Genomic DNA, 21,431 nt, shown 5'->3' with positions numbered 1-21,431 from the left:
GTATAGCGCCTCTGCCTCTACAGTACAGTGCCTCCTCCTCCTCTCCACAGTAGTGCCAGCGCTGCCTCCTCCTCTCTACAGTACAGTGCCTCGTCCTCCTCTCTACAGTACAGTATAGTGCCTCCTCCTCCTCTCTACAGTACATTATAGTGCCAGCACTGCCTCCTCCTCTCTACAGTATAGTGCCTCCTCCTCCTCTCTACAGTACAGTATAGCGCCTCCTCCTCCTCTCTACAGTACAGTATAGTGCCAGCACTGCCTACTCCTTTCTACAGTATAGTACAGTGCCTCCTCCTCTCTACAGTACAGCGCCTCCTCCTCCTCTCTACAGTACAGTATAGTGCCTCCTCCTCCTCTCTACAGTACAGTATAGTGCCAGCGCTGCCTACTCCTCTCTACAGTACAGTATAGTGCTTCCTCCTCCTCTCTACAGTACAGTATAGCGCCTCCTCCTCTCTACAGTCTAGTGCCTCATCCTCCTCTACAATACAGTGCCTCCTCCTCCTCCTCTCTACAGTACAGTATAGTGCCAGCGCTGCCTACTCCTCTCTACAGTACAGTACAGTGCCTCCTCCTCCTCTCTCCAGTACAGTATAGCGCCTCCTCCTCTCTACAGTATAGTGCCTCTACCTCCTCTCTACAGTACAGTATAGGGCCAGTGCTGCCTACTCCCCTCTACAGTACAGTGCCTTCTACTCCTCTCTACAGTACAGTATAGCGCCTCCTCCTCCCCTCTACAGTACAGTGCCTCCTCCTCCTCCTCTCTACAGTACAGTATAGTGCCAGCGCTGCCTACTCCCCTCTACAGTATAGGGCCTCCTCCTCCTCTCTACAGTACAGTATAGTGCCAGCGTTGCCTACTCCTCTACAGTACAGCACCTCCTCCTCCTCTCTACAGTACAGTATTGTGCCAGCGCTGCCTACTCCCCTCTACAGTATAGTGCTTCCTCCTCTTCTCTACAGAACAGTATAGTGCCAGTGCTGCCTACTCCCATCTACAGTATAGTGCCGCCTCCTCCTCTCTACAGTACAGTATAGTGCCAGCGCTGCCTACTCCCCTCTACAGTATAGTGCCTCCTCCTCCTCTCTACAGTACAGTATAGTGCCAGCGCTGCCTACTCCTCTCTACAGTACAGTACAGCGCCTCCTCCTCCTCTCTACAGTACAGTATAGCACCTCCTCTCTACTGTACAGTATAATGCCTCCTCCTCCTCTCTACAGTACAGTATAGTGCCAGCGCTGCCTACTCCTCTCTACAGTACAGTACAGCGCCACCTCCTCCTCTCTACAGTACAGTATAGCGCCTCCTCCTCCTCTATACAGCACAGTATAGTGCCGCCTCCTCTCTACAGTACAGTATAGTGCCTCCTCTTCCTCTCTACAGTATAGTATAGCGCCGCCTCCTCCTCTCTACATTACACCTCCTCTCTATAGTACACCCAGCCTCTTGTTGTAACATAGTAACATAGTTAGTAAGGCCGAAAAAAGACATTTGTCCATCCAGTTCAGCCTATATTCCATCATAATAAATCCCCAGATCTACGTCCTTCTACAGAACCTAATAATTGTATGATACAATATTGTTCTGCTCCAGGAAGACATCCAGGCCTCTCTTGAACCCCTCGACTGAGTTCGCCATCACCACCTCCTCAGGCAAGCAATTCCAGATTCCCACTGCCCTAACAGTAAAGAATCCTCTTCTATGTTGGTGGAAAAACCTTCTATCCTCCAGACGCAAAGAATGCCCCCTTGTGCCCGTCACCTTCCTTGGTATAAACAGATCCTCAGCGAGATATTTGTATTTTCCCCTTATATACTTATACATGGTTATTAGATCGCCCCTCAGTCGTCTTTTTTCTAGACTAAATAATCCTAATTTCGCTAATCTATCTGGGTATTGTAGTTCTCCCATCCCCTTTATTAATTTTGTTGCCCTCCTTTGTACTCTCTCTAGTTCCATTATATCCTTCCTGAGCACCGGTGCCCAAAACTGGACACAGTACTCCATGTGCGGTCTAACTAGGGATTTGTACAGAGGCAGTATAATGCTCTCATCATGTGTATCCAGACCTCTCTTAATGCACCCCATGATCCTGTTTGCCTTGGCAGCTGCTGCCTGGCACTGGCTGCTCCAGGTAAGTTTATCATTAACATTAATGTTGTGTGAGCTATTATATATTTATATTCACCCCTCTTAAGATATTGGCTCCTGGGCTCCTTTAGAGCCATATTTGGTGGTACAAGAACTACAGGTTTTCCAGATATCTTGCTTCTTGCTCCTCCCTGTGTGAGGCTGTTGGCACTGCCATGACAGTGTGGGAACAGGCTGTGGTCATACAGTCCTAGAGGTATCCCCGACTTAGAGCTAATTCCCATTCCGGGAGGTCTAACAGGAGAGGAGCACTGGAACGTTGTCAGGTCCTTTCCTGGGAGATCCACATACAGTGCTCCATACATACTGCTGTCCGGAACAAGCGGGATGATCTGACTGTGGCTGCCATCACTCTTACGTTCAAATGAGAGGTCTGCAAAACAGGACAGAAATTATACACATCTGCACAGCTCCCCAAGTGTCAGCGTCATTATCCCGTACCCCAAGTTTCAGCGTCATTATCCTGTACCCGAGTGTCAGCGTCATTATCTTGTACCCAGAGTGTCAGCGTCGCTATCCCGTACCCCAAGTTTCAGCGTAATTATCCCGTATACGAGTGTTGGTGTCATTATCCTGTACTTCACATGTCAGCATCATTAATTCACACTCCAAGGGTCAGTGTCATTAACTTGTACCCCGAGCATCAGTATCATTATCCTGTACCCCGAGCATCAGTGTCATTATCCTGTACCCCGAGCGTCAGTGTCATTATCCTGTACACCGAGTGTCAGCGTCATTATCCTGTACCCCGAGTGTCAGTGTCATTATCCCGTACCCCGAGTGTCAGCGTCATTATCCTGTACCCCGAGTGTCCACATCATTATCCCGTACCCCGAGTGTCAGCGTCATTATCCTGTACCCCGAGTGTCAGTGTCATTATCCTGTACCCCGAGTGTCAGCGTCATTATCCTGTACCCCGAGTGTCAGCGTCATTATCCTGTACCCCAAGTGTCAGTGTTATTATCCTGTACCCCCAGTGTCAGCGTCATTATCCTGTACCCCCAGTGTCAGTGTCATTATCCTGTACCCCGAGTGTCAGTGTTATTATCCTGTACCGTCAGTGTCATTATCCCGTACCCCGAGTGTCAGTGTCATTATCCTGCACCACGAACGAAAGTCAGTGTCATTATCCTGTTCCACCAATGGCAGCGTCCTTGTCTTCTACTGCGAGTGTCATCGTCATCACCCCGTACTCCAAGTGTCAGTGTCATTATCCTGTACATCGAGTGTCAGCGTCATTATCCTGTACCCCGAGTGTCAGTGTCATTATCCTGTACCCCGAGTGTCAGTGTCATTATCCTGTACCCCGAGTGTTTGTGTCATTATCCCGTACCCCGAGTGTCAGCGTCATTATCCTGTACCCCGAGTGTCCACATCATTATCCTGTACCCCGAGTGTCCACATCATTATCCTGTACCCCCAGTGTCAGTGTCATTATTCTGTACCCCGAGTGTCAGCGTCATTATCCTGTACCCCAAGTGTCAGCGTCATTATCCTGTACCCCAAGTGTCAGTGTCATTATCCTGTACCCCAAGTGTCAGTGTCATTATCCTGTACCCCGAGTGTCAGTGTCATTATCCTGTACCCCCAGTGTCAGTGTCATTATCCTGTACCCCCAGTGTCAGTGTCATTATTCTGTACCCCGAGTGTCAGCGTCATTATCCTGTACCCCAAGTGTCAGTGTTATTATCCTGTACCCCTAGTGTCAGTGTTATTATCCTGTACCCCCGAGTGTCAGTGTTATTATCCTGTACCCCCAGTGTCAGTGTCATTATCCTGTACCCCAGTGTCAGCGTCATTATCCTGTACCCCTAGTGTCAGTGTCATTATCCCGTACCCCGAGTGTCAGTGTCATTATCCTGCACCCCGAATGAAAGTCAGTGTCATTATCCTGTTCCACCAATGGCAGCGTCCTTGTCTTCTACTGCGAGTGTCATCGTCATCACCCCGTACTCCAAGTGTCAGTGTCACCCAGTTTCACCATAGTCAGTGTCATTATCCTGTACCACGATTGTCAGTGTCATTATCCTGTACCCCGATTATTACTATGTATTGTATAATGCAATGTATGAAGCTTTACAACTAACCATTATTACATGATATAAATACCCCACATCAATAACATTACTGTGTACATTTCGCCCTCTGGTGGTCACACTTGAATACTGCATTCTTCACAGTTGATATCAGATGACAATGTAACAGGTTTCACAACCAAATAGTCGGTGTGATGAAAGTGTAGAATATTTCAATACTTCTATCCATGCACTCTAATACAGCATTACTCCACAATACTCCCCCTGTCAGCTTCGGGAATTATCATCCTGATATTACTGAAAAGCACAAATTATTAGTTTCACGTCTGTGGAATAAATTGGAAGAGGCTTCCGGATCTGACATTAGGAAAATCTGCGTAACTTAAGAAAAGCTTCTGAGATGTCGGCACCAGCAGCAGCCAAGAGCTGTCAGACACGGCTGACAGCAGCATCACCCTGTGCATGTGCCCCCATAATATTCAGGTTCTGTATGGCCCCCAGTACAGCCCCCGATGAGCAGCTCACAGGTCTCCTCCCCATTCACCTACTGGATTTATGGAAGTCCGCGGCGTCCTTGTTCTCCATCCACAGTAACTGACTGTTCATGCTGGTCGTACTGCTGTAGTTCCTAGAACATGAAGCCGATTTCCAGGTGTTCGAGAGCCACGGCGAGTCACTCGTGTCCATTCTGTGCGAAAGAGCATCATGTGAATCTGGGGTCACAACAGCCCCCCATGCACAATATCTGGTATTCTGCAGCTTATAAGCTAAAATCTCATAGCATTCCCTGCTTGTTCAGTGTGCGCACAAAGCTTCCCCTGCTGCACTGTATTCTGCAAGTGTGAATTTACACACATCTGATGTAGATAAAACATACTGCCCCCAGCAAGACTACTGACTAACCACCGGCAACAAAGTGAGTGCAGCTCTGGAGTATAATACAGGAGGTAACTCAGGATCAGTAATGTAATGTATGTACACAGTGACTGCACCAGCAGAATAGTGAGTGCAGCTCTGGAGGATAATACAGGAGGTAACTCAGGATCAGTAATGTAATGTATTTACACAGTGACTGCACCAGCAGAATAGTGAGTGCAGCTCTGAAGTATAATGCAGGATGTAACTCAGGATCAGTAATGTAATGTATGTACACAGTGACTGCACCAGCAGAATAGTGAGTGCAGCTCTGGGGTATAATACAGGATGTAACTCAGGATCAGTAATGTATGTACACAGTGACTGCACCAGCAGAATAGTGAGTGCAGCTCTGGAGTATAATGCAGGATGTAACTCAGGATCAGTAATGTAATGTATGTACACAGTGACTGCACCAGCAGAATAGTGAGTGCAGCTCTGGAGTATAATGCAGGAGGTAACTCAGGATCAGTAATGTAATGTATGTACACAGTGACTGCACCAGCAGAATAGTGAGTGCAGCTCTGGGGTATAATACAGGAGGTAACTCAGGATCAGTAATGTATGTACACAGTGACTGCACCAGCAGAATAGTGAGTGCAGCTCTGGAGTATAATGCAGGATGTAACTCAGGATCAGTAATGTAATGTATGTACACAGTGACTGCACCAGCAGAATAGTGAGTGCAGCTCTGGGGTATAATACAGGATGTAATTCAGGATCAGTAATGTAATGTATGTACACAGTGACTGCACCAGCAGAATAGTGAGTGCAGCTCTGGGGTATAATGCAGAATGTAACTCAGGATCAGTAATGTAATGTATGTACACAGTGACTGCACCAGCAGAATAGTGAGTGCAGCTCTGGGGTATAATACAGGATGTAATTCAGGATCAGTAATGTAATGTATGTACACAGTGACTGCACCAGCAGAATAGTGAGTGCAGCTCTGGGGTATAATGCAGAATGTAACTCAGGATCAGTAATGTAATGTAAAGGTCCCTTTAAGTATAACTGGCCTGTGTACCCTCTCAAGTGAAGGCTCATATTTCAGTGCAGGTAAGATATCTCTGTGGGAGACATGTCATACAAAGTGTACATTGCAAGATGTCTCCCAAGAGCGCGATTTACAGTCGCCTGTGAAGGACAAACGCAAATGAGTCTTATTGAGCTGAGGAATCGCTGAAACAGAGCGATATTTTATGGTCGGTAAATGGCGCTGCCACAAACTCATTTCTTAACTGATTCTTCATGTTGAGTTACGACCTGTCTGGCGCGCACGGGGCTGAGGGCGGTGAGGAGCCTCCCTGATCCCATAATGATCAGTATAAGAGGCGCATTACATGGCACAGAAGACTGGCGCTGCTGATGGTGGGACCCAATGTGTCTAAAACCAGTGGTTCTCACAGCCGGGGGTCCAGTATAGACAATCCTCTGTATGATACGTTTTACTTGCACTGATACATTGTAACAGTCTAACAGGATGGGAAAGATCTGTGCTGCTGCGATCACCGTTCAGAGGATTGTCCTTACTGGACACTCTAACGAAAAGTACTCTTATCTGCGGCCTCTAGATGGCGATCTGCACCCCCCCCCCCCCCCCCCCCGTAATAACACGGCCTTACCTGTGTTTAATGATGGTGTCCTCACTGGCAAAACGGTAAAGACCTAACAAATGAGGAGTGCACAAAATATAAGTAACAGATATTTCTGGATGGATCCTTTAAGGCCACGTTCAGTATTTTATAAGACAAATCCAGGAGCAGGTGATAAATACAGAAGTGGTGATGAGTTTCTATGATACTTTTCCTCTGATTGTTCCTCTCCTGGTTTTGGCTACAAACACTGATGTAAATGCTGACCGAATACTGACCGTGTGAACGTGGCCTAACAGCTATTTTATCGGTTACTGCTGACAACCAGCCTGTATCTCCTGTGAGAGGTTGTCGCGGTCCAGTGGAATAATATCCCATAACTGCGGCCGCACTCCCCAATATACAGTGTAATACGCCATCACATCACCGCTCACCGCTGGGCTTCTTTGTGCTGTACCGTTTCGAGTTCCTCTGACACAAGTAAATGGCCACCGCCATCAGCATCAGCCAGGTCGCCCCACCCACGGTGGCGATGAAGGCCGGGTGTTTGATCACTTGGAGGAGGAGATCCAGTGGGATCGCACCGTCCGGGATGTCGTCTTTCATCTTCGGACCTTCTGCGGGATGAGGAGTAACCAGAAGAAGTAATGAGGATGAAGAGGAAAGACAGAAGGGGATCATGTCTGACCCCACAACTTATCAAACAAGGAGTCCTCGATCCAAGACAAAGCGGGGTGCCCCCACACACACTATCCATAGTACCGGTCATTCATACGAGATCAGTGGGGGTCCAACATCTGACACCCCCCAATTAGCTAGAAACTGCTCCAGCAGTCACCAGAAATAATTGTCAGGACGTGGACACCCCCATTAACGGTTTCCTTAAACCAATCCTTACCAATTAGGATGTATTTAGGGGCACTCGACTTTCCCACGCCACTTTCGTACATGGCTGCGACCTGAACCTGATATTTCACACCCGCTGGCAGCTGGGGGATCTCCAGGCTGTGGGTCCCTCCGTCCACCGTCCAGTTGGTATGAGGAAGGGTCTCATTTCCAAGGCACCAGATCTATGAAATCACATAAAAAATGCCTAGAAATATCAAGACAATGGGAAGTGGGCACGAGCGGGCGCTTTCTGTGCAGGATCCTGGGCAGGTCCATCACAAGACCGTTCACTGTGTGACCATGTGGAGGAGCTCAGGACCGAGGCAGCACACAGTAACCTGGCCTTATCACACGTCCGGCATGAGATACCACTCATTATAACCTATTACTAGTGAGCTCTATATAAGAAGGGTTCGTCATGCCCCCCTCGCTGTCCTCCACGCCCCACACTCAGACCTCACACCGGACTCGCCGCGTCTTCTCTCTCGCAGAGCCGGTGTCAGCCCGCTGGACGTGCCCTGTCAGCCTGATTCTAGGTGGGCTCTGTGGGCCGATCCAGAACAAGGTCCCGATGTCTAAAGCTTTTATAGGCCTATTGTTCAGCTCACTGGATTGCACTCCCATTCAAAGCAACAGAGGTGAACAATGGTCTCTCGTCTCACCCCAGGCTCACAGCAACCTCTCTTATTCAGCCATTCGCTCTCAGTGGCAGCTCCACTCTACAGGCGGACGGAGGCTGCCCAGATACAGCTTATGTGCCTGTCCCTGAGATGCACGTTGTGGGCTCTCTCTTGTGTGGCCCCCGACTGCTGTGCCAGCCTTCTGCACCTGACCACAGAGGCAGGACAACGTGTTCTTGGCTAGTAGCATCCTCACGCTTCCCACACGTGTACCACGCCTGCCCGAGTCCTGTGCCACTCAGGCTTCAATACACTTGATGCATTTTGGCGCCAGCTGAGGTCCCACTCACAGGTATACCTGCCTTCACCTGCTGCCTGTAGCGGTGAAATACTCATCCCCTTCTCCCACGGACAACTCACAGCGACAAAACATACTAACAAGATATTAAAGGGTTATTCCCAAAATCTCATCTTTTGCTCCATCCATAGAGTAGAGGCCGATAGCTGGAGGTCTGACTGGTGGGACCACCCAGTGATCCCAAGATCAGGGCTCTGTAACTGGGTCATGAATGGAGATGAGTTGCGCATGCCGGATCTCTGCTCCATTCACGGCGCACAGGACTGCCATCAATAGTTGGGCTCTGCGCTCAGTTTTCTCAGAGGAGGAGAACAAATCTTCTCCATTCAGATCTCCAGATCCAGGACTCTGATCTCAGGACTGCGCAGGTTCCCATCAGTCAGATCCTCAATAATCAGTAGGCTATCCTCTAACTGGTGGATGAGTGACAAAGAGATATTTCCAAAATCACAAGTTAAATGCAGCCAATGGGTGATATGTCCAAAAGATAAAACGTCAATATTGAGGAGCAGATGACATCAGTGGGGACAATCCGGACCCTGGGGGGGAGGAGGATGGTCAATAGTAACTGGGAGATCAGGATTCATATTTATCTCTCCTGACTCTATTGTGGATATTCTACATATATTCTCTTCTGCTTTCCAAGATGGAGTTTGAGCCAGAATGTGTGTGCGAGAAAACAGAGGTCTCTCGGGAATGTCTTTGTCTGACGGACTTAGAGAAAACATAGGAAAGTTGGAGAAATGAAACTTAGGAGGGGTAGTACGACAACTAGGCCAAAAGCTGGGAGTCAAGTGTTAACTTAGCGTATGTATGTATGTATGTATGTATGTATGTATGCGAATGCCAGCACATAGAGATAAGATGAGCCATTCATATTGATACAATGCATGGATACTAATAACCTATATAAGATGGTGTTATGGGGTAATAGAGATCTGCTTTGAGCCTTAATGTATTAGCGTGGCTCTTCTACGCATGTATTTGTGTGTTACCGTACTATTTAATTTGGAGCAGGCGCAACGTGTCAGAACGTCCCACGTAATGTGGCGATGATATAACCCTCCTAAAAGAAGGACTAGGACAGAACAGGGTTGTGCCCTCTGAATGTAACCAATGCATGTTTCTATTCATTGCTGGTAAGCACAGATCTTAAGAACTGTATTACACAGCTCAGGTGTCTTCTAAGGCGTCTGACGGCCGCTCTCATTGTTTGATAAAGTGGACGTGTCATTTACTGTGTAGAATTCTGAGATGTTTCCCTGCCGCCGGCGACGTTTCCCTGCGGTGAAACTAATCACACCCCGCTGAGAGCGATTCCCCGCTCCTTCATCTCCTCCCGCTTCCAGAGAAGTGTATGCTAATGTGAAGTGAAGATGACAATGTAATTAATAAAGATTCACCTGTGATTGACGCCTGGCCCGGATACATCAGATTTGTAATTGTCATAGATTCGAAATATAAGCATAAATCAGAGGAATCCGGCAGGGGCCGCCGCCAGGTGTAACGGTGACACCGGACTCTGAAGAAACGCAGGCGCCAAAGGCGAGATAATCCCAAAATGAAGGACACTGAAAGATTTCTCCTCCGCATTCACTAAGGTAAAGGAATATCCCAGTATTCGGTGCAACAATAGAAACCCCCCTCAGTTCTGTCTTTGGTGGTTAATCTGCATCTGGGAAAGTTGGGTAACAACCATTAAGATGACCGTCACCGCTCCCAAAAGGGTTGTCACACAGCTTTCCTAGGAAGAGACAGGGCTGAAAGCAGCAGGACAGGTATAACTGTGTAACAGATGAGGACATCCCCATGAGTGTCTGGACCCGGTGAACCCCTGGATTTACCTTGTAAGCGTTGATGTGCCCGCTGCGCCGATCTGGTGGGGGGGGTTCCCAGCCCACAATGATGGATCCGTTGCCACCGCCAATCAATGTGATGTTCACCTCCTGTGGGGCAGGTCCAGGAACTACAGAATAGAAGAGACAATACTGGGGTCAAAAAACCTCAGCTTCATAGTCACAACCCCAACGTTCACATGAAATACTTTTTACAGCTAAGGGTTTGTCACAATTATATCCAATCTAGACAATTTTCCATGAGGCACACAATCTAGACTCCAGGCTGGTACGTGTTACCTGCACTGATACATTGTAACAAAGAATCAGCACAGGAGACAAACTAGACTGGACACAACTGTAAAACTGTCAGCAATGAAAAATAAAGCCTAAAAAAAACCCACAGTGTTTCTCCCACATTGTGGTACTGGTGAGGGTGACGCGTCCTCCTGTATGGGGTGGTGACATGATCTGTGTGTTCCAGGCGGTTGCAATATTCTCATTCTCCGTCTCATAAGCTCTAATTAATTTTCTGCTGAATTGATCTCCACAGTGAAATCGGAGAATGTCAGTGATAGCGGCCGGGGAAGAGGGATGATCGTCTCCTGGGGCGACCGATGAGAACGCCGAAAGTCCTACCTTACTGCACATTTCAGCTGGAACATGGGGGCTGCTTCACTCGGGGTACAGGGTAGTGATGCCGACACTCAGGGTACAGAGTAGTGACGCCGACATTCGAGGTACAGAGGTACAGAGTAGTGATGCCGACACTCGGGGTACAGGGTAGTGACGGCGACACTCAGGGTACAGAGTAGTGATGCCGACACTCGGGGTACAGAGGTACAGAGTAGTGATGCCGACACTCGGGGTACAGAGTAGTGATGCCAACACTCGGGGTACAGAGTAGTGATGCCGACACTCGGGGTACAGAGTAGTGATGCCAACACTCGGGGTACAGAGTAGTGACGCCGACATTCGAGGTACAGAGTAGTGACGCCGACACTCGGGGTACAGAGTAGTGACGCCAACATTCGAGGTACAGAGTAGTGACGCCGACACTCGGGGTACAGAGTAGTGACGCCGACACTCGGGGTACAGAGTAGTGACGCCGACACTAGGGGTACAGAGTAGTGACGCCGACACTCGGGGTACAGAGTAGTGACGCCGACACTCGGGGTACAGAGTAGTGATGCCGACACTCGGGGTACAGGGTAGTGACGGCGACACTCAGGGTACAGAGTAGTGATGCCGACACTCGGGGTACAGAGTAGTGATGCCGACACTCGGGGTACAGAGGTACAGAGTAGTGATGCCGACACTCGGGGTACAGAGGTACAGAATAGTGATGCCGACACTCAGGGTACAGAGTAGTGATGCCGACACTCGGGGTACAGGGTAGTGACGGAGACACTCAGGGTACAGAGTAGTGATGCCGACACTCGGGGTACAGAGTAGTGACGCCGACACTCGGGGTACAGAGTAGTGATGCCGACACTCGGGGTACAGGGTAGTGACGGAGACACTCAGGGTACAGAGTAGTGACGCCGACACTCGGGGTACAGAGTAGTGATGCCGACACTCGGGGTACAGAGTAGTGATGCCGACACTCGGGGAACAGAGTAGTGATGCCGACACTCGGGGTACAGAGTAGTGATGCCGACACTCGGGGTACAGAGTAGTGACGCCGACACTCAGGGTACAGGGTAGTGACGCCGACACTCAGGGTACAGGGTAGTGACGCCGACACTCAGGGTACAGGGTAGTGACGCCGACACTGAGGCTATGAGCACACGTCAGGATTTCTTGCAGAAATTTCCTGATCAAAATTGGACATTTTCTGCAAGAAACCCGCATGCGTTTTTTTCGCGCTTTTCTCGTGTGTTTTTTCGCGTGTTTGACGCTTTTTTTCCGGAGCTTCCCAATGCATCAAATAGCGGGAAAAACGTGAAAAATCCGCAAAATTAATGAACATGCTGCGTTTTTTTCGCGGAAACAAACTCATCATGTGCACAAAAATTGCAGAATGCATTAAAAATGATGGGATGCATATGTATGCGTTTTTTAAGCGTTTTCCTGGGGAAAACGGCCAAAAAAAAAAAACGCAAAAAATCCTGAACATGTGCACATAGCCTCAGGGTACAGATTAATGATGCCGACACTCAGGGTACAGAGTAGTGATGCCAACACTCGGGGTACAGGGTAGTGATGCCAACACTCGGGGTACAGGGTAGTGATGCCAACACTCGGGGTACAGGGTAGTGATGCCAACTCTCGGGGTACAGGGTAGTGATGCCAACACTCGGGGTACAGGGTAGTGATGCCAACACTCGGGGTACAGGGTAGTGATGCCAACACTCGGGGTACAGGGTAGTGATGCCAACACTCAGGGTACAGAGTAGTGATGCCAACACTCGGGGTACAGGGTAGTGATGCCAACACTCGGGGTACAGGGTAGTGATGCCAACACTCGGGGTCAGGGCTGGCTTTAGACAAAGTGGAGTCCTGGGCAATAGTTTAAAGTGGGGCCCCAAATGCTAACATATTGCACCATCACACAGAAACATTTCTGTTGTATTCACAAGCGCTGAGTTCAGGCCGCTAAATGATAGACAATATGGAAGTCGTTTGACACTTGCCTCCCGTCCTCTTTAGGGTAGTTGCACACGGTCAGGAATCGGCAGGACTTTGGACACAGCACATGTCCGCTGCCGACTATTGAACGGAGGTGAATAAGCATGTGAGCACTGAACTGTGCGGAATCACCGTGTCCAGTACACTGTACGGGTGACATTTGTCTTACAGAGACAAATAAAGATAAATAGACATGCTGCGGACTGGAAAGAGACATGTCAGTCTCTGCGGGTGATCCGTGAACGCCTGTGGACACAGAGTTGGCATGGAATATCTTGAAATCCCATCCACTATGCTGTAACATCTGGACGCTGCACAAGTACCCAGCGTCCAACCTGCAGCATTTACTGACCGTGTGCACCTACCCTTACTATGGCTGAGGAAGAATGATGGGTACGGATAGTCCTCGATACAGTATAACGCAGGTCCCATATAGTAAAATGCACTCCCCATGGTCCTTAGTAGAGTATACTGCAGCCTCCTCACAGTATACTGCAGCTCCCTCATAGAGTACACTGCAGCCCCCTCACAGTATACTGCAGCCCCCTCATAGAGTACACTGCAGCCCCCCTCACAGTATACTGCAGCCCCCTCACAGCATACTGCAGCCCCCACACACACACACTATACTTCAGCCCCCCACACACAGTATAATACAGGCCCCACCCCATGAGCACACAGCATAGTGCAGCTCCCTTCACACACAGTGTAATGAAGCCCCCCATACACATAGCATAATGCAGCCCCCCCAGAGAATAATGCAGCCCCCACCCCCCACAGTCTAATTCAGCCCCCCACAAAAACACACAGTATAGTGCAGCCCCTACACACAGTACAATGTAGCCCCCCCACATACACAGTATAGTGCTGCCCACACACACACACAGTATAATGCAGCCCCCACACACATGGTATAGTTCAGTACCCCCACACACACACTATCGTGCAGCACATGCACACACACATAATATTCGTCTCCTTGTACCCCTTCTGCAGAGCGTCTCAGTGTGTCATCAGCTCCACTGCTGAAACAAGCTGAGTCACAGGCAGAGGCGAACTGATGGTCGAGGGAGTGTCAGCTGAAGCGCTCTCCACCATCACTGCTTTCAACTTTATCGGCACCTACGATGCCGATAAGTTGAATGCGCAATGCGGGGAGGGGGCGTTGCCGGACCCCTCTTACACAGGGGCCCCATAACGGCCACTGGCTTGGGGCACCTGGAGGAGCTGGGGCCCTAGGCGGCTGCCTGGTCTGCCTGCCCTGCTCAGGGTAAAGGGTAGTGATGCCGACACTCAGGGTACAGGGTAGAGACACTGACACACGGGGTACAGGATATTGATGCAGACACTCAGGTTACTGAATAATGACACTGATGCTCGGGGTACAGGATAATGACACTGATGCTCGGGGTACTCAATAATGATGCCGACACTCGGGATACAGGATAATAACGCTGATGCTGGGGTACAAGATAATGACACCGACACTCGGATACTGGATAATGATACTGACGCTCGGGGTACAGGATAATGACACTGACACTCGGGGTACAGGATAATGGCACTTATGTTTGGATACTCGATAATGATGCCGACACTCGGGGTACTCGATAACACCAACACTTAGGGTACTGGATAATGACACTGACACTCGGGGTACAGGATAATGGCACTGACACTGGGGGTACAGGATAATGACACTGACACTCGGGGTACAGGATAATGACACTGACACTCGGGGTACAGGATAATCTCACTGACACTCGGGGTACAGGATAATGACGCTGACACTCGGGGTACAGGATAATGACACTGACACTCGGGGTACAGGATAATGACACTGACACTCGGGGTACAGGATAATCTCACTGACACTCGGGGTACAGGATAATGGTGCCGACACTCTGGGTACCGGATAATGACGCTGACACTCGGGGTACAGGATAATGACACTTATGTTTGGATACTCGATAACACCAACACTTGGGGTACTGGATAATGACACTGACACTCGGGTACAGGATAATGACACTGACACTCGGGGTACAGGATAATGACACTGACACTCGGGGTACAGGATAATGGTGCCGACACACTGGGTACAGGATAATGACACACACTCAGGGTACAGGATAATGACACTGACACTTGGGGTACAGGATAATGGCACTTATGCTTGGGATACTCGATAATGATACAGACACTTGGGGGCGTGGCCTGAACGTTCATGTGAGCGGACGCGTGACAGAGCGCTCCCGCTGCCAAAGTTAATATTATCCTTATAAGCCGCAGCTGAGCGGCGATTCACAGCGCTTACCGGCTGCAGGAGAGTCCCGGGAGTGCGGCGGTGAATAGCGGCGGCCCCGAGGTCGGTGAACATGACCAGGAGGAGACAAAGAGACGCCGGAGCCGGCGAGGCAGGGACCGGCCAAGATGGCGCCGACGCCAGGGAGAAGGCGGAGAAGGACAACGCGGCATGCCAGAAGAGAATGTCGGCGGCGGCAAAGCTCCAGCAGTTTGCTAGAGTGGAAGCCGCAGGGAACACAGGAAAAGCAGAGGAGGACGACGGAGTGGACACAGACACAGAAGGAGAGGAGGAAAGCCCAGCAGAGGAGCAGGAGGTACAACAGGGGAGCAGGGATGGTGACATGGCGGTGGTAGTAGGGGGACCTGAAGATAAGGAGTCAGGAGCAGAGCCCACCCTTAGAGATGTCTTTGCACTGGTATCATCCTGCAAACAATCCCTGACCCAGCAGATACAGGAGGTTAAAGGGGATACAGCCCAGATAAATGCAGCCTTGCAGAAGATTGACAAACGTGTGGGGGCTGTGGAGGAAAGAGTGAGCACTACAGAAGATCATATAGTGCAGCTGCAGAAAGCGGAGAGGAAGTTTGCTCAAACAATATCGGAGCTAGCTGCAAAAAATGAGGATCTGGAGAATAGGTCCAGAAGAAATAACATTCGCATAGTGGGTGTCCCTGAAAAAACTGAGGGGAGGAATCCCACGGAGTATATTGAAAGCTGGCTCCTTGAGACTTTTGGTGATGCAGCACTGACAAAAGTATTTGCGGTAGAGAGAGCCCACAGGGTCCCACCGAAACCACCTGTCCCTGGAGCAAGTCCCCGTACCATGCTTGCCAAAATCCTAAACTACAGAGACAGAGACATTATCCTGAGGAAGGCTAGAGACATGACGGATCTGACAATTGGAGGTCAAAGAATTGCTATTTACCCTGACTATTCCGCCCTGGTACAGAAACAACGGATGATGTTCACGGGTATCAAGAGACGGCTGAGAGAACTGGGAGTGCAATACTCCATGATGTTTCCGGCACGACTGAGAGTGGTAGCGATGGATAAGATTCACTTTTTCCAGACGCCGGAGGACGCTACCCAGTGGATAGATCTTAACGCTAAAAAACTTAAAGGGAAAGGAGATTGAAAATGTGGGGCGGGTTGGTCGGGAGGTATCTTAATTCTTTCAAAAAGGGAAAAAAAGAGATTGACTGACAGTACACTGGTAATTGAAATGTGAAGGTTGAAGGGTGGAGTTGGGTATTACTCAGGGAACGCACTGGGAGAGCTGGTGCGGCGGTGAAATATGAGGGAGGAAGGGTGTGCAGCGTACTAAAAGTTTATTTAGTTTCTTGCAGTTGTAATATAATACAGGTTTAATTATACTGTTCTTCTAAGAATTGCGCCGAATTCTGTTATAAACGGTAGCGGGAGGCGGAAAGAGAAGGTTTAGCAAGAGTGTTCGCAACGGGTGATGGTGCCCCACTCTTGATAAGAGGCAGAATGTATAATATTGGGGGGTGTGGGGGAGGGGGGGGGGAGGGGTGAGGGTGGGGAGGGAAGTTAGACAGCTCAGAACCGGGAGTATTGACATAACTAAGGATGATGAGTCACATAATAGGGGACCGCTTTAAGATATTGAGCTGGAATGTGAGAGGCCTGGCGGATAAGTCTAGGAGAGCTGCGAGCTTGCAGTATGCGAAGGATCAACGGGCTTCTATGATATGCTTGCTAGAGACGCACTTGATACAGGAGAAAGTGGACGTACTAAATAGACGTTGGATACAGAAAGGGTATCACTCTACCTTCTCGACGTACTCAAGAGGTGTGTCAGTGTTGGTGCCGGTGGGAGTGCAGTATGAAGAGGTGAAAGTATGCGTGGATGCTGAGGGTCAGTATGTGGTGATACAATGTATATTGTATGGAGTGAGATTGTGTGTTGCGGCAATGTATATTCCACCTCCATATTCAAGTAAGAAGATCAGGGAGGTATTGGAGAGGGTGGAACGATGGGAACCACTGCCACTCTTAATTATTGGGGATTTGAACAATATATGCGATGACTTTTGGGATAAAAATAAGAACGCCCAGAATAGGTCGGAGGGGCACACTACAACATTTGGAACCTATGTGCGTGAATTAGGCATGATTGATCTATGGAGAGTCAGACATGTTGGGGAGAGAGGATACTCGTGCTATTCGCCGGCTCATGCTACGCTATCCAGAATTGATATGGCACTGGGTAACCGCCTGTTGGACACAATGGTGGGGGAGGTGCGTTATCTGCCGAGGGCCCTTTCGGATCATAGTCCAATTGAGGTGGAGGTTAGGTTGTTGGGGACACGGACTACAAGCGGGAGAGAATGGAAGATCCATCCTAACTGGTTACAGAGTATTGACTTGGACGGTATAGGGAAGGAGGTGACGGAATTCTTTGCGTTAAATGATGGGAGTACTGATGCTCTGACTGTTTGGGATGCAATGAAAGCGTACCTGAGAGGGCTACTTTTTAGAGACATTAGTAGGTGTAAGAGGAGGACAAGGGAAGCGGAGAGAGTGGCATTGGAAGAGTTGAAAGCCGCGGAGGACGAGATGGTAGTACTGGGGACCTCAGAGGCAGATAAAAGGTTGAGAACAGCGCAAAATTGTATGGAAAAGATTCTGCTGGGAAAAGCTGAAAGGAAGCGGGAGTTTCAGAGGGTGGCTTATTTTCAGGAGGGAGAAACAGTGGGACACATGCTATCGGTGGTAGCCGCGGCTCAGCGTAGTACCTCATATGTACACTCGTTGGTTTCGGATGGGGGGAGCAGGGTATCTGAAACACCTGATATTATAAAGGTCTTTGCAGACTTTTACGCGGACTTATATTCCTCCAGGGTCAATGAGTCAGCCGGAGATACGGAGACTTTCCTTGAGAGTCTGGGTCTTCCGAAATTGAGTGAGGAGGATAGGGTGAGCCTCGATGCCCCTATCACCGAGGAGGAACTGAGTCGGGCGCTGAAGTCTATGGCCAATGGGAAGGCACCTGGGGTTGATGGGTTACCAGCCGAAATCTATAAAAGTTTGGAGGAAGTGCTGATTCCCAGATTAAAGTTAGTACTGGAGGAGGCTGGATGTAAAGGGTATCTCCCAGCATCTATGAGGGAGGCTATTATAGTGGTTATTCCGAAGGAGGATAAGGATCTGGGGAAGCCTGAGTCATATCGGCCAATCTCTCTGTTAACCATTGATGTCAAACTCTTGGCCAAGGTGTTAGCTACCCGTCTGTCTAGTGTCATTACTAACCTTGTGCATCCGGATCAGTCTGGTTTTATGCCTGACAGATCTACAGCGGTTAATCTGCGGAGGCTGCATATGAACCTGCAGCTGAAGTCTGACAACTGTGGCCGAAGGGTTATTGCATCCTTGGACGCCCATAAGGCGTTTGACAGTGTGGAGTGGGGATATCTCTGGCGGGTGTTGAAGTGTATGGGTATTGGCCCGCAATTTGTGGCGTGGACTCAACTGTTATATTCACTACCAACAGCTAGAATTAGAGTGAATGGGGAACTTTCTCAGCCTATAAAGCTGGCCAGAGGTACGAGGCAGGGTTGCCCACTGTCGCCCCTTCTGTTTGCCTTAGCTGTGGAGCCATTGGCCGCCAAGATCCGACAGTCGGATGAAGTCCCTGGGTTCAGTTATGGGAGTGTTGAGGAGAAGATTGCGTTATATGCAGACGACATCCTACTGTTCCTAGCGGACCCGGATGAAGCCTTGAATGGGGCTATCGAGATCGTTGGGAAATTTGGAGACTTATCGGGATTGAGGATAAACTGGGATAAATCGGTCCTCTTTGAGGTGGATGGGGTGGAGGAGAGCAGAAGTGAGCCATTGGGAGAGGGGCGGCTTAGGGTAGTATCCCTTTTCAGATACCTGGGAATATGGATCTCGATGCACAGGTAGTTTTTTCTTCTATCCTTCCAGTAGACGGGCATGGCACCAGGAGATGGAACAGGATCCTTGATGCAAACAACTGGCTAAGACGATGGTGCAGACAACAAGGATTTGGATTCCTGGACCATGGTGTGAATTACTGGTATGATGGACTCCTCGCCAGAGACGGACTACACCTCAACAAACCTGGGAAACACACATTCGCCAGAAGACTCGCTACACTCATCAGGAGGGCGTTAAACTAGAAGAAGAGGGGACGGGAAGAAAAACATTAGACTCGAACAAAGACGACCCAGGAAAACATACTCAGAAGGGAGGTAAGAACATTTCTAAAACAATCCACAGTGAGGAGATTGGAACTAAACAAAATCCTCTAAACTGCATGCTCGCAAACGCCAGAAGCCTGACAAACAAGATGGAAGAACTAGAAGCAGAAATATCTACAGGTAACTTTGACATAGTGGGAATAACCGAGACATGGTTAGATGAAAGCTATGACTGGGCAGTTAACTTACAGGGTTACAGTCTGTTTAGAAAGGATCGTAAAAATCGGAGAGGAGGAGGGGTTTGTCTCCATGTAAAGTCTTGTCTAAAGTCCACTTTAAGGGAGGATATTAGCGAAGGGAATGAGGATGTCGAGTCCATATGGGTTGAAATTCATGGAGGGAAAAATGGTAACAAAATTCTCATTGGGGTCTGTTACAAACCCCCAAATATAACAGAAAGCATGGAAAGTCTACTTCTAAAGCAGATAGATGAAGCTGCAACCCATAATGAGGTCCTGGTTATGGGGGACTTTAACTACCCGGATATTAACTGGGAAACAGAAACCTGTGAAACCCATAAAGGCAACAGGTTTCTGCTAATAACCAAGAAAAATTATCTTTCACAATTGGTGCAGAATCCAACCAGAGGAGCAGCACTTTTAGACCTAATACTATCTAATAGACCTGACAGAATAACAAATCTGCAGGTGGTTGGGCATTTAGGAAATAGCGACCACAATATTGTGCAGTTTCACCTGTCTTTCACTAGGGGGACTTGTCAGGGAGTCACAAAAACATTGAACTTTAGGAAGGCAAAGTTTGAACAGCTTAGAGATGCCCTTAATCTGGTAGACTGGGACAATATCCTCAGAAATAAGAATACAGATAATAAATGGGAAATGTTTAAGAACATCCTAAATAGGCAGTGTAAGCGGTTTATACCTTGTGGGAATAAAAGGACTAGAAATAGGAAAAACCCAATGTGGCTAAACAAAGAAGTAAGACAGGCAATTAACAGTAAAAAGAAAGCATTTGCACTACTAAAGCAGGATGGCACCATTGAAGCTCTAAAAAACTATAGGGAGAAAAATACTTTATCTAAAAAACTAATTAAAGCTGCCAAAAAGGAAACAGAGAAGCACATTGCTAAGGAGAGTAAAACTAATCCCAAACTGTTCTTCAACTATATCAATAGTAAAAGAATAAAAACTGAAAATGTAGGCCCCTTAAAAAATAGTGAGGAAAGAATGGTTGTAGATGACGAGGAAAAAGCTAACATATTAAACACCTTCTTCTCCACGGTATTCACGGTGGAAAATGAAATGCTAGGTGAAATCCCAAGAAACAATGAAAACCCTATATTAAGGGTCACCAATCTAACCCAAGAAGAGGTGCGAAACCGGCTAAATAAGATTAAAATAGATAAATCTCCGGGTCCGGATGGCATACACCCACGAGTACTAAGAGAACTAAGTAATGTAATAGATAAACCATTATTTCTTATTTTTAGTGACTCTATAGCGACAGGGTCTGTTCCGCAGGACTGGCGCATAGCAAATGTGGTGCCAATATTCAAAAAGGGCTCTAAAAGTGAACCTGGAAATTATAGGCCAGTAAGTCTAACCTCTATTGTTGGTAAAATATTTGAAGGGTTTCTGAGGGATGTTATTCTGGATTATCTCAATGAGAATAACTGTTTAACTCCATATCAGCATGGGTTTATGAGAAATCGCTCCTGTCAAACCAATCTAATCAGTTTTTATGAAGAGGTAAGCTATAGACTGGACCACGGTGAGTCATTGGACGTGGTATATCTCGATTTTTCCAAAGCGTTTGATACCGTGCCGCACAAGAGGTTGGTACACAAAATGAGAATGCTTGGTCTGGGGGAAAATGTGTGTAAATG

At 48.5% G+C, this 21,431-nt stretch overlaps 1 protein-coding gene across 4 annotated transcripts in view; it reads right to left on the bottom strand.

The window, feature by feature from the left end:
* Positions 1-21,431, bottom strand: part of ROBO4 (roundabout guidance receptor 4) — a 96,038-nt gene that overhangs the window by 22,622 nt on the left and 51,985 nt on the right. For all 4 annotated transcript variants that reach the window (XM_069742366.1, XM_069742368.1, XM_069742370.1 and 1 more), the window contains exons 9-14: positions 10,409-10,530; positions 7,597-7,768; positions 7,133-7,315; positions 6,729-6,771; positions 4,737-4,876; positions 2,190-2,525 (exon numbers count right to left, since the gene is read on the bottom strand). In XM_069742366.1, the coding sequence (XP_069598467.1) occupies positions 2,190-2,525; positions 4,737-4,876; positions 6,729-6,771; positions 7,133-7,315; positions 7,597-7,768; positions 10,409-10,530 (996 nt within the window). The remainder of the gene's footprint in view (positions 1-2,189; positions 2,526-4,736; positions 4,877-6,728; positions 6,772-7,132; positions 7,316-7,596; positions 7,769-10,408; positions 10,531-21,431) is intronic.

This window comes from Ranitomeya imitator, chromosome 10 (genome assembly GCF_032444005.1).
Source record: "Ranitomeya imitator isolate aRanImi1 chromosome 10, aRanImi1.pri, whole genome shotgun sequence".
NCBI classification, from domain to species: Eukaryota; Metazoa; Chordata; class Amphibia; order Anura; family Dendrobatidae; genus Ranitomeya; species Ranitomeya imitator.
Note: the sequence above shows the minus strand (reverse complement) of the source record. Positions and strands in the feature narration are given on the sequence as shown.